At 39.4% G+C, this 14,329-nt stretch overlaps 1 protein-coding gene across 1 annotated transcript in view; it reads left to right on the plus strand.

Annotated features, from left to right (window-relative positions):
• Positions 1–10,258: 10,258 nt before the first annotated feature.
• Positions 10,259–14,329, plus strand: part of LOC310805570 (AT-rich interactive domain-containing protein 5B-like) — a gene marked incomplete at its 5' end in the record, with an annotated part of 48,822 nt that continues 44,751 nt past the window's right edge. The window contains 2 exons of the mRNA XM_083671309.1: positions 10,259–10,279; positions 10,609–10,863. Of these exons, the coding sequence (XP_083527435.1) occupies positions 10,259–10,279; positions 10,609–10,863 (276 nt within the window). The remainder of the gene's footprint in view (positions 10,280–10,608; positions 10,864–14,329) is intronic.

Here is a 14,329-nt window from a genome sequence, read left to right on the forward strand (position 1 = left end):
ATCAAGTTCTGCACGAGTTGCACACCAAAGTTAACAGTCGACCGGCGACAATCAATGATTAACTTCTATTTTCTCACACAAGTCACCAAAGTTTTCGCTCCGCCCCTAAAAAGCGGGGCTGTCTGACGTCGTCTGACGACAACATTTTCTTTCTACAGTATTTGCATTGAGGAAACTTCGATAACGTGTTGCTCACACAACTACCAAAAGCAGTTTGATTTGATGCGATTTGATTTGATTTGCACTTTAAAAACAAGACAGAAAAGAAAACCAAGATGAATAGATGAAAAACAAAAACACATTTTGCAGATTGAAGCTAAAAGGCCTCTTGAAAAGCAAGGTACTTCCATAAAATTAGATTAGATTCGATTAGATTCAACTTTATTGTCATTGTGCAGAGTACAAGTACAGAGACAACGAAATGCAGTTGGCAACGAAGTGCAGTATATGAGCAGTATAAGTAGTGCAGTATAAGTATAAGTATAAGTAGTGCAGTGTAAGCAGTATATGTATTTGCAGTAAAATTATAAGCAGAATAAATAGAATGCAGTATGAACAGTATAAGCAGCATATGTGCTGTATAGGCAGTGCAGTATAAGCAGTATATATGTATTAACAGTAACATTACAACATCTTACAAAAGTCTCTTCATTGTTAGCCCGACTGTATACTCTATTTCTATTTGCTCTCAATTGCCTGTGGGGAACTCCAAGTTATAGTGTGACTTTGTAATTTCATAGTAATAGTTGAGTGATTATTAAATTAACTATTATTAACTATTATTTTATCAATGTTTCATTTAAATATTTTACCCCCCACATACTTGCTTAGTAGACCGAAGTGGCATTCAAAGTGACTCATTCAAAGTGACCAGCAGGAGATCTGTGCAAAGTTAACATTTAGTCTTGAATCTAGTACATTGTACACTGTTTAGATACACTGTGAATTCCCACCTGCATAAAGGTTATAGTTTGTGGTAGGGGAGGCTAGTGGAGGTGAGGTAGGGCTCATCGTAATTCATGGAATGGGATCAGGAATGGTATCAAACCAGTGTGTTTCATACCATTCCTCATTCAATTCCATTCAGTGCATTATAATGATCCCGTCCTCAGTTTATTCAACTTGCTAGGGCTAAGTGAGAGTGATGGATATTAACCATGCGTTACCTCCAACCCTAACAATATGCATCATAAAGTTGGATATTCAAGTAAACGTCCTCAAATAAAGTGACTGGTCTGTATGTGATAATCATCAGTATGCATGTTTACTGTATGTAATAAACCACTGATAACACAGGTTCAATATGTTTTCCATCAACAACTTCATAATTTCTAAATCTGAGCTCTCTTTAGTTCATGCTGTGTTTGAATATTATTTACAAATGGGTATTTCTGAAATTATTGTAGTTTAATGTATTCAAAGACACATTTCAATATCAAAGAGCTCCGCAGTAAATCATGCACTGCTTTCAAATCTAAATCACACGGGGTAGGTCGCTTACGTTCTTTCTGCCTGTTCGGCTGCAGAGCTGATTTTAATTCAAACCAATTCTCTGACAGACAGGAGGAAACAGTAGCGACCTTGGATAAGGGATTTTTCCTGTCTTTGTTCCAAAATGTCTGCCATCTCTAGCCTGCGTTATATGAAATAACAATGATAGTATCAGTATCATGAGGATGACACACCTAGTTATTCAGATATTCAATGTCTGGGGAGGCTGGTGGAGGTAGAAATCGGAGGATGGGCTTATTGGAATGGGTTACAATGAACACTTGTGTTTGATACCATTCCTCATTCCATTTATTCTGCCTCTACCAGCCTCCGCTGTTCAGTATTCAGATTCACTGGGAGAGAATAAAATACAAAGTAACATATTCTCTATCATGTGATTATAGATAATTGTGAGTCTCAATCCTGTGTAGGCCTAGTGTGTGGTCAGACTGGGCCGGTTAAATTCGTATAAACGGGAACATGAGCGAAAACATAAACGGGAACATGAGCTGCTATGTCGTTTTACTTCCCCATATGAAGAGTGGTATACATACTGTATGTTTCCCACATTTGGTTGTGTGGGATTTTATAGGGGAGGCTGTTTTTTAAAATGTGTTATTTAACCTTTATTTTAGTAGGGAGTCCCATTCCCTGGGAGTCCCAGTCCCTGCATACACATAGTTTAGATAGATAGATAGATAGATAGATAGATAGATAGATAGATAGATAGATAGATAGATAGATAGATAGATAGATAGATAGAATAAAAGAATAAAAGAATAAAATAGACATCTGAAACATTATATACAGTCGGAACAGTCCAGTATGATTTAACATCCCCCTGACTCTGATAACCCCGATCGAGCCAGCCAGTTTACAATAATAATAATAATAATAATAATAATAATAATAATACAATAATACAGAATATGCATAAAAAATTACAACATAATAAAACCCATAATGAAACGTTCTCTGCAGATTGTTCCAGGAGTGCGGATTTACCCAATTCGGTGGAGACCCGAAGAACCTCAAGAGTTAACCAGCTCTGAGAACGAGTTAGGTAATTGATGTTTTTGAATTTCAATAATGAGATTAGGTACCTGGGAGTTTATGCCGCAAGGGTTTATACACAAAAATGGGGGTAATGAAGAGATCTATGGGACTTTAACAAGGTCCAGCCAGCTTTTAGATAAAGTATGCAATGATGAGTATTATACCTGTGATGAAGCGAAGGGTGCTATGGTAGATGGCATCCAAAAGTTTAAGAGTAGTGGCTGCTACACTTCGGTAGATGACATCACCATAATCAAGCACTAGCATGAAGGTTGATTGTGCAATCCGCTGTCCGCTGTTCAGAGAAAGGATCTATTCCCGTAAAATAAGCCCACCTTAAATCTTAGCTTTTTAACAAGCTCCTCTGTATGTTTTCTGAATGTCAAGTCTTTGTCAAACCAAATACACAGGTATTTATAAGTGGGGACACGCTCAATGGGGGCTCCACCATCTACATGTATATAAATCAGATAAATGTTTATGTGATTTGGTAAATAACATATATTTTGTTTTTCCAGCATTAAGCACCAACCTTAGCCCAATAAATGCTTTCTGCAGGACAGCAAATGCAGACTGTACCTCAGAAAGTGCCTGGTCAATCGTGGGGGCAATAGCATATACAGCAGTATAATCGACATAAAGATGCAGGTACAATTATTTACAGATAATCCAATATTGTTGATGTAAATAGTAAAAGGAACTGGACCAAGAATTGATCCTTGACACCCTTTGTTATGTCCAGAATTGTGGTGATTTAACAGCATCAGTTAAGACACATTGCCTTCTGTCTGTTAAATAATTTTCAAATCATCTACATGTAGCCTGACCCAGGCCTATTTCGGACAACCTCTAAATGAGTAGGTAATGGTCGACCGTATCAAAATGGAGAGATCTGTAAATAAGGCAGCACAATGTTTTTTCTGATCTAGGCAATTTAACACATCATCTAAGACAAGCATACCAGCTGAGACTGTGCTATGATCAGGTCTAAAGCCAGATTGGTGCACATTTAGAATAGAAAGGGGAGATAAAAAGGTTTTTAGCTGGAAGTTGACCAGGGACTCTAATACTTTGGAAAGATAGCTGGGATATTGGACGGTAGTTATCTAGGTCGGAGGGGTCACCACCTTTATGGAGAGGGAACACATGTTCTGACTTTCAAACCTTGGGGATAGCACCTCAGACAACAGTCAGATTAAAGATATTTGTCAAATCAAGCAGATCAGCCCCCATGGATATTTGACATCAATTTTAAGCAGGGCATCTAGTACATCACAAGTAGAAAATTGTTTAAATTAAAACAAAGATTCACTAGGAGTTGACTGATCTCCCTTCGAGCCACCTGGGGGCTGGGGGATGGGAGCACCGTATGACCAGGGTTGGCCAAACCACGTTTCTCTCAAATAAAAAGCCTACCAAGATAAAATGTTGGTTAAATATATTACTTATCTACATTTTCTCTGTAATGAGGCCAGAGTCTGACTAAACTTCTTTCGGTAGGGATGAAGAGGAATTTCCACACTTAAATGCTCTAAATGTTTTCCAAAATGTTGTCGGATTACCAGCAGAATCCAAGATAGCATTTAAGAAGTAGCTTGATTTTGCTTTCTTAATTGATGAGGTGCATCGATTTCTCAGTTGTCTGAAAATCTGCCAATCAGCTACTGAGTCTGTTTTTCTAGCTTTGGCCTAGGCCTGGTTTCTCAACAAGAGGAGATCTGAAATTCTGTGGAATATCAAGGACTATTTCTATTGTTAATTCTAAGGCATTTAAAGGGGGCTTGTTTGTCTGCCAGACATGTAAATATAGATGAGAAATGTTCTAGAGCCAAATCGGGGTCAGGTATGCATCTGATAAGGGAAAGATTCGACCAATGATCATGTAAAAAACCTTGCCTGCTAAAATAGGCTAGTTAGGATAAACATCTGACTGTTCAAATACTGTCTTATGTAAACGTCAGTTGGAATTTTTTAACACCACTGAAAAATCAAAAGAGACAATGAACTAAGTGAAGGGGTGACATAAGGTGACATCAGCCATAAGGTACCTAAAGTGAATTGGTTACATGCAATTTCAACTGTCAGCCAGCAGGTGGCAGTCAATTCCATGTCTTCCAGGGTCTGCAAGGTGAGAAATGGGAATTGTTCCATATCACGGTTCTTGTCTGTCATTTTAGAGTCAACAATGCACACTGGTACAAGAGAATAGTGAATTGCGCCATCATTGACCAATATCTCTTCTCATTGAAGAATATTAGCAGCATCTGTTGTCCAAAGGCACATATATATATATATTGTTTGTCATTATGGTACTCATTTTATGGTGAACCATGTCTGCCTTTGTCTGTTCATTAATTGTACTATATCAGTGGAGGACAGGCTCATTGTAATGCATGGAATGGAATCAGGAATGGCATGAAACCTCATTCCGTTCCATGCATGACAATGAGTCCATCCTCCGATTTCTACCTCCACCAGCCTCCCTGGTCATAGATGACCCTGAATGAACATTCTGTGGACTGCTTGGCTCCAAATATTAACTGTCTTTCAAAAAGCAGTTTTAGGGGTGAGCAGGTGGTATTAACGCTTTAATTGCATTGGCCTTAGTCTCACTCTCTCCTCCCTGTTACAAAGGGCTTCATTTCAACTGTAAGTCACACATGTCAAGCATTTGCATGGGGATAAATTGGACACAAATGGGTAACACATGACTCACTGGCTGAGCCTGACTCCAACAGCTGCGCAGACTCCACAGTTATTGGACAAATATGATTTCCCTCAGAGGGAATCTTCAAAGCATTTCAAATGTGGAATTTTGTATGTAAGCTGAAATAAAGAGATATAGATAGAACAACATTGGGGTCGCATGTATTATATTTATGGGCATTTGACAACTCGTATGTTCAGAACTAAAAACAAAGACTGAGGATCATGTTCCCTTATAGTCAACAGCTCACAGATGTTTTACATTGATACCAATGACCTACATTTGCAGGATCATTATTTGAGAGATAATTCTCAAACATATTCCAGACAGCGGTACCACTTATTTAATTTAGTCTGAGTGAAGTTTACAGCGTGTTTTTTTCTGCGTAGGTCATAGCTGTCTCAAAATACCCTGTCACCATAGCAACTTCAAGTGACTTCTAAATTGCCATATAAAATGAGATCAATTATTAATACAGAGAGGTTTTCTTAGGGCACTGACTGCATTCCGAATACAAAGTTGTATTTCCTTGTTCACTGCATTGGCTATTTTTCCAAACTGAGCTAGATTCTGTGTCAGCTGAGATTCTGTGTTATTGTGTTACCACCACCAGGGTAGTGTTTGATACCATTCCTGATTCCCTTCCATGCTTTACCATGAGCCCCGTCCTCCGAATTTCTGCATCCACCAGCCTCCCCTGACTACCACTGACCAAATGACTGTTTAATTAAACATGCAATGAAAATGCATGACACTAATGCAGCAAAAAGAGGTCAGCCTTGATAGTATTTGCTGCCCCGAACTGATCTAGTGACCTCACTAATGCTGTTTTCAAAGTAAAGGTTTAATAATCACTATAAGGTTCACTGTAAAATGATTAATTCACCCACAGCTTTTAAACCAATCTAACAACATGCCTCTCCAATCGCCCTCATCTCTTAGAGGAGAGACCATCTATTAACATAAATACATTATTCATTATTCTGATCCCAGTTTTAGATGGAAGGACGCTGTGACAGTGCAGAAGCATTTTGTTGGTGGTTTGCAAATCCAGATTCTTGCAGTGCTTTCATTCAATATGCAGTTTTGCATTTGATATGGCTGCAGGCTTCAGCACAGCCGTGCTGCATGATTACATTACTGTGATGTTTGATAAATGAAATCACTTGACATTATCAAACAATTCAGCATTACAGTAATATGAACTGAGAATATCAAACTGCATTTTGCAGTCAGCTAATTAATTACTATGGCAGCCATTCAGACTGTGTGTACTAATGTTTGTGTTATAAATTATGACAACTAACATGCATAAAAACATAATGGTATTATGCATGCTCACTAACCCCAGCCCCTAATGGAGAGAGTAGTGGCCTTTTAGTGAATATGACGGTGGTGTAGTTTCATAATAAACCAGTATTTTGATTGTAAGGGGAGATTGAATGAGAGCCATTAGGCTAAATCCATTATCATTAAAGAGAGGAACTGAAAGCACAAATAGTGTAATCTTGTTTGAGAGGGAAATGGTACATTGAGATGTTTGAGTCTGTGGACTGAGGTAACACCGTAATACCAAGGTTAAAAGCCTGAACTACAAGCTCAGAAAAACATCTAAAAATGGCCAAACATCATTCAACTTGACATTAACATTGGATTCATCCGTTTATCGTGAGCAGGGGGGTGATTTTATGTTCAAGGACTTGGTAAAACTGATAACACAGTACACTGACTGGGCAATGTGTGACTCTCCTAAGACCCCACTCAATCTTTATAACAGGGGATTGTAAAATGAGACTCAGTGTGCATGGGTCCTGTATGATTGAGAATGAAATTCTAGTCACTTAAGCTCTAAGGTGGCTTAACTTAGCCTTAAACGCCATTCACGTCTCCTCCTGTTACCATTATTGAATGCATCTTGCTGGCCCTGCCATTGTCATGTAATTATGTGAGCGCCAAGTCAAGTGTTAGGTTACAGCAGAAACGTGTGGGGAGGACAAATTCACCTGATGGATTTTCTATGGCAGAGTCCTTCAGCAGGCTTTCCATTGTTACTGGATATCTAATCACATGTGGGTTTCTGAATGAGGCTAAATGTAAAGGAGACATGATGATATAACCCACACGATAAAACAAACAAGTGTTTGATACCATTCCTTATTCCGTTCCATGCATTACAATGAGCCTGTCCTCCGATTTCTACCTCCACCAGCCTCCCCATATATAACACACATTAGTTTCCAACACCAGTCTATTCTCACAGTTTGGTCATATCATAGTTAAACATGTATGCCTCACAATACACCAACCTCATTGTACCCCTCATAATTTAAATGCGTATACATCAGGGGAGGCTGGTGGAGGTAGAAATCGGAGGATGAGCTCATTGTAATGCGTGGAATGGAATGAGGAATGATATCAAACACGCTTGTCCTCTGATTTCTGCCTCCACCAGATAGGGCACAGTGCCACATTCCATAGTTGTTGACATAAGTGATTATGAAGGTGTTATGTTCTGACTGTGAAAATGCTAGCAACGTAATCATTATGTAGGGCCCTACATTCTCAGCCTACGAAGCAACAACAGTAGTATCAGCCCTAACAGATGACATATCAAGTAGCAAATCATGTTTATAAAGTACTTCAAAACCCCATGTAAACCCGGTTACGGGTGCATTGGTGCTATTGGTGCTATTGCAGTGCTACATGTTGGAGATAGGATCTGCTGCAGTGTGGTGGACAACACACAAATTAGGATGTAGACTGTCCCACTATAGTGAAGCCAGGGGAGGCTGGTGGAGGTAAACATCGGAGGACAAGCTCATTTCAATGCATGGAATGGAATGAGCAATGGTATCAAAGACACATTTTTGATAATATTCCTAATTCCATTCCATGCATTACAATGAGCCCGTCCTCGGATTTCTGCCTCCACCAGCCTCCCCTTTAATGAAAGTGTTGAAGTAAGCAGTGTCTTTGCGTCATACGTGCCTTGCCTCTCATTGAATTATGCATAACTGGTGTCAATAAAGATGCGCATGTGGCTAAATTCATCATCAGCAAACTGAGACTTGTTGGTGACCACAGTCAAGTCATGCCTATCGACAACAGGCACATTCCATTACTAGATAAGGGTTTAAGTAGTCCTATTGATTCACTAGAAACTTCATTATGTCCTCTGTCATTACCACAGGTCCATTGATTTGGTCATTTCAATGGGTCGGGGGATTCTGAAAAGATAGCAGTATGACTTACAGTGGGATTCAATCAAACTCGCACCGCAGGAAAACCACAATGCAGAAGAGAAGCCAATAACATCGTCATGTCTTTTCATGCAAATTAAATGAAACTTCGTTGTTTTTGTTTACCGTATAAACATTGTGAATGTTATCTGGTTAATTACAACATTTAAAATATGCCTTTAAGGCTTTGGAACAATTTATTGTTCTGCAGTGTAGGGTACTGCAATGCAGGTGTGTAGGTGTATAGCATGCACATATTGTCCGCATTTAACTTCCAATCCCCTGTCAGTATAATATGTGTGAATATATAATGGAAAAATGTCCTATGGTGACAATGAGATTTAGTGTTTTCTGTTCCATAGCAGCCTAGGTAAGGTGAAACATATGAAAACATATTGTATGACAAATAGGCCGGATTTATCGGGTCAGGTCTTTCTTGGAAAAATATATGCTTATCTCAATGAGACTAACCTGGATAAGAAAGTAAATAAATAATTAAATAAATAAAGGTTAAATAAATAATTGATTCATGGTTTCAATGTCTTGCTGTGTTTTGTTTTTTTATCCATGTAATGATGCTCTAAGATAAAGCGATCAGCCACATGGGTGAAATGTCAATTTCTCAGGAAAGAAAACACTTAGAACATGATTGAGATCAATGCGCCCTGCCCCCAGTAATTTCAAAAGGCATATTGCGTAATACTGTACTTAAAATAGCCGATGTCATAAGTATGTCGCTGTTGCTCTGATCTTTTCCCCCGGATAGGGCAGGGCAAGGGTGGAAGAGACGACACAGTGGGGCACTGGGAGTAGACTACATTCATTCCAATCGATGAATGACCTGAATAAAGCACATCAAATTATACATGTTAAGTTTGGGGGCATTAAGCTTCCAGGCTTTTATGCGACAATTTGTGTCAGATACTCTCGAATCGGTGTTGTTTTGGTTGAGTGATTGCTTGCACAAATTTCATCACACACTTTGTAACAGTGTGAAGCGAATGACATGTTTTTCATATTTCCAAAATATCTCTTGATCACATTGCACTCTTTCTATATTGGCCCTATAACGATGGAGAACAAAATAGACTACATCGGGTTCGATCATTTGGTTTTTAGCGATTGTGTGCTGCCTGATATCGCTCTATTTATAATGCCTACCTTGTTACAGAGCACAACAGAACGTCTCGTTTCCAACATTGCCTTTTGAGGAAACATTTGCCTATTAACTAGTTCATGTTACATTGTTTCTTGAAGGCGTCCGTACAGCGAGGAGCTCCCTGCTATCATTACTGGGAGAAATGTGCTTTCATACACACCGTCTTTACATAGGTCCTTACAGACATATATCGCGGAAGCGATAAAAAAACGATTAAAAAACTCATTCAATATGAGCTACATGCACATGGGTGAGAGCAGCCTACGAGGAGCTCTCCGCTATTGATAACGATCCTCTTTGATATGTAATTCGTATATTTAACATAGTTATGTGCCTGGATGTGTTTTCCTGAGAAATAACGGACGTTTATGGATACATTAGGATTAATGAGGCGTTTTTCATGAACTGGATTAATACACAGCGTCAAATACCTACAACATTTGGTTATTTCAGAGGAGTATTTTTTTTTTTTTAGAGTTGCCCTATATTTGCCAAAGACATATTGTAAACTTGAGGTGCTGTAGCGCTCTTGCAGGACCTTCAGCAATCCATTCAAGCCAACAAGTTTGGATAGCGTGTTGAGTTTAATCAATTCACAACGTCGAGATGGAGCCCAACTCAGTCAAGGTAACATTGGAGCCTAATGATTCATCGATAGGTTTATTTTCCCAATTTAATGTTAAGTATTTGGCAGACAAATAGGTGTGTCTGTAGATCATTCGTAAAACTTTGATATGTTGCCTTGGTTTTTACAAATCTTTTTTATTTATTTTTTTAGGAATTATTAAAAAATAGTTACACGATGGTGCTAATGTGTCCTAAAAGCGTACGCAGGTGGTATTTTGTTTGGACTGGTACCTGTGTCCATGATTGCCCATACAAAGATTACTGTATTTAGTGCGTCTTAAAATGTAATGTGAAAAATTCATTTATTAACTTGCTGTTTTTTTCCACAGTGGGTAGGCTCGTCTTGCGGTTTACACGGACCATATATATTCTACAAGGCTTTTAAATTTCACCGGGAGGGTAAATCAAGGATTCTGTCCCTCGGAGACTTTTTCTTCGTGAGATGTAAACCAGAGGAACCAATTTGCATAGCGGAGGTACAGCTGTTGTGGGAGGAAAGAACAACTAAGCAACTTTTATCAAGCTCTAAACTTTATTTCTTGCCCGAAGATACTCCCCAGGGAAGGACAGTGGGCCACGGAGAGGTAATAACTTTAATTTTCTCATATGCATTATTGCTTTTCGCCCCCTATGAAACACAACTTTATTTAAAACATAGATCGGGTAGCCTATGGCATTGTCTTTATCATGTTGTCATTGTCGCATAGCATAATGCATGCATTGACATTGATCCATTACAACAGCGCAAGCTTGAGCTATTGCTGTATTTTTGTCTGCTAAGCTCATTTGTTCATTGTGTCGACTGCTGAATGTGCAACTCAATCTTATCCAGCTGTGCGCAATAAGGTTCGTGCGCTCTGAGTTTAATTGTATTGTGGAGGGGGAAATCCGTAACCAGAGCACAGGCTATTTCTTCATGATGCGTGTCAAATGCTGACATATGGGCGATAATTGCGAAATGGCAATGCTTGAGATCAACCCCCCTCTCTATTGAACAACACAATGAATATTTGTTAACCATGATGGTGCTGAACTCGGAGCAAAACCTGGTTTTGAAAGCAGGTGGTAACACGTCTAACTTTGCATAATTTAATTTCCATAAAATCTTCCGCATTCCTACCCATATGATATTGTCAGCTCAAGTTGACTGCGTTCACGGTTATCCTGGAATTTGAAAGGTCGAATTGGAAGAGCCCCACTCGTATACGGACAGTTTAGTCTGATATGTTATTGACATTGGTAATAAACGTTGGTATTTTGTTAAGTGGACAAATAGGACGCTTGATTATCCGGCTTGAGGGCTGCCACATTTCACAAGCGTGTGCCAGAGAGCTTGATTTACTAGTTGATGAAAAATTGCTACTCCATCGTTTGCCATAAACCAAAAACTATCTAGATATGTGCTACCATATGCGACTATTTCCGGAATATGATGATGATATAGATTTAAATGTTCTATTGAATCACTGCATTACTAGGTCACATTAAATATGCCTGCGGTTGCAATTGTTATTAGCGAAGGACAAAGCCTGGTTTGTATTTGACTATTCTGCTGATGGGTTACATTCTTTCCCCTTGAGTAGCCTAATACAGTAGAGCTATCACGTTTCCTTCTCATGAGAAAAGGTAGGCTATTTATGCACTAGCCCGTAATAGGCTGCATGTCACTTTTACTTGCATCTCTTAACTTCTATCAACCACTAACGTCCTCGAAGCTCTTGCTTTAGCCTTTAACACAATGTAATTACTTAGTCATTACTTAGAAGTGCACGCATCGTCGATCATTTAGGAGGAACCTGCTCGAGCAATAAGGACAAGTCAAACCCCGCCCCTTGAGAGAGGGCTGATTTGCATTTCAAAGCGGTAACATCCACTCGTTTGGATATTTGGACAATATTCCAAGATCAAAGGGACAATATAACTCCCAAGTGTTTTCATTGGCAAATGAATATAGCAATAGCCCTGAGTGCCTCTGAAATGGAGAATGACATAACAAACCTATATCTTATTATCTTAATACCGATGACCCCATTGGATGCGATTTTAAGCCTCAAGCCCTCAGCAAATCGCCCTAAAATTAGATCACAAAGGAACTTACTCAAATAGCTACAGTCACTGTGATTACTATCAGGCAGTTTATGATCCTCAATGGCTTTAGCCCCAATGTCGTAATCTTGAGTCAGCTTTCAAGCCCATTGAATAGGCTTACTATTCTGTAATGGGTATGTAATAGTCTTAATCGTATATGATGTTTACGGTGCAAGTGTGAGCATGAGTTTAATAACAAGTAATTCTCTCTGTGTGATAAAAAGAAGGCTGTAAATCTCTCTGGAAATCCCTGCTTCTGCTCTCTGTGCTAATGTATGATGTCATTAGTGTTTATACTGTATGCTCTTTGGCCCTCCTTCACAGTACATGTAGTGACACGAGGAACATGTCCTACGGAGCTCATTTAGCCACAGCTGACAACACTCAACCACACCTGTTCAAAGCGGCGTCCTATCTGTGCTCAAAGGCATTGTGGTGGCACTCCCTGTTGTAACACAGCCTTGATTTGTGCGTCTGCGTTTTTAGCTTCAGCAGAGGTGCCTTCTTCCTAAATGGTCACATGAGTTAAACTAGTCATTGAGTGACACAGGATTAAGCCTGGCCCTGGACGCCCCCCCCCCCCCTCCAGTACACGCTGGCTTAATACTGTACTGTACACGCTGTCTTTTTTGGCTCATGTTTCAGAGGAGCTGTTTTAGATAACACTCACCGTGCTATAAGCACTTCAGCGCTGCCACAGCTAATTGCTTAGCCTTATCTTTGCCCTGTTTTAGGTACCCCTGTTGTAGGAATAGAAAATTGGCTAATAGTCTGGTATCATCTATCAGCTCTGATTTCACCTCCTTCTTTTCCTTCCTATCCCAGTGAATGCTATCCCAGTGAATGCTATCCCAGTGAGTCCTATCCCAGTGAATGACAAACCATTGAGGCAGTGTATCAACAACTGCAGCAGCAGTATTGATTAACTGTGGAGAGAACTGTGGCATCTACTGTTTCCAGACCCATTTTTTGTTCATAGCAAATATACACACTTGGGTTTTAGTGCTTGAGACCGGTTCACCTGGGTAGTAATTTGCTTCTCTTCTCTGATTTTTTCCCCTAGAGGGAATATAAGTTTGAATGGATAATTCTGGCCTCAGGAAAGGTATGTGGACATACCAGTAGTCCAGATATACAACCAGTAATTACAAATAAATGCACACATGGCATGTTCCATAGGCCTACAGTGACTTAAAATGAGACTCATACTGTTCACTTGGGCAGTAAGCATTACACCAAATCACCCTATTCACTCTATTCAGGCAACAATGGCAGGAATTTGAGACAGGGGGGCGGCATGCTATCCCTGCGCTGCAGAACAAGCCATTAAGTCTGAAGATTGCCCTCAAGTGAATTCCTTCTGCAGTTTGAAAATCCATGCAAATTGTTGTCAGGCTTTTAGGGGTAGTACAGACTCATTTTGAAAGATGTTATACGGAATACCCTGCAGTTCAAAGACCCCCAAAATACATCCCGTCACTGTGTTATTGCCAAATGTATAACATTATGTAGCATTGTGTACTATTCCATGTTATATTTATATTCTTTATAACATATCATCACATATAAATATTATAACAGCGAGTCTTCCCTCAACACATAAGAGACTAGCGCTCCTTGGCTTGGTTTACATCATGTCATTGAGAAACCACTTTAACATCAAACATTTAACATGATGCATGGCTGGAAGCCCAGGCAACAGAGGATCATTATAACCTCTGAAGGAATGAAAGCTCACATGAGCCTGTTCTTACTGACTGTGTCTGCCATCGTTTTCATTCCTGAGTGAATGTTCACGGCATAGTTTAAGCACCACTGCACAGCTTAAGCCTGGTATGATTTGCACCCTGATTATACACCTCATAGTGAAAATAATTGAGCTAATGTATGGTTATGAGTTTGTTCTCAGTGCTCTACAGTTTCCAAATTACACGCTATACAAAACAACTCTAAATAATTCAA

Source organism: Argentina silus, assembly GCF_951799395.1.
Source record: "Argentina silus genome assembly, chromosome: 6".
NCBI lineage: Eukaryota > Metazoa > Chordata > Actinopteri > Argentiniformes > Argentinidae > Argentina > Argentina silus.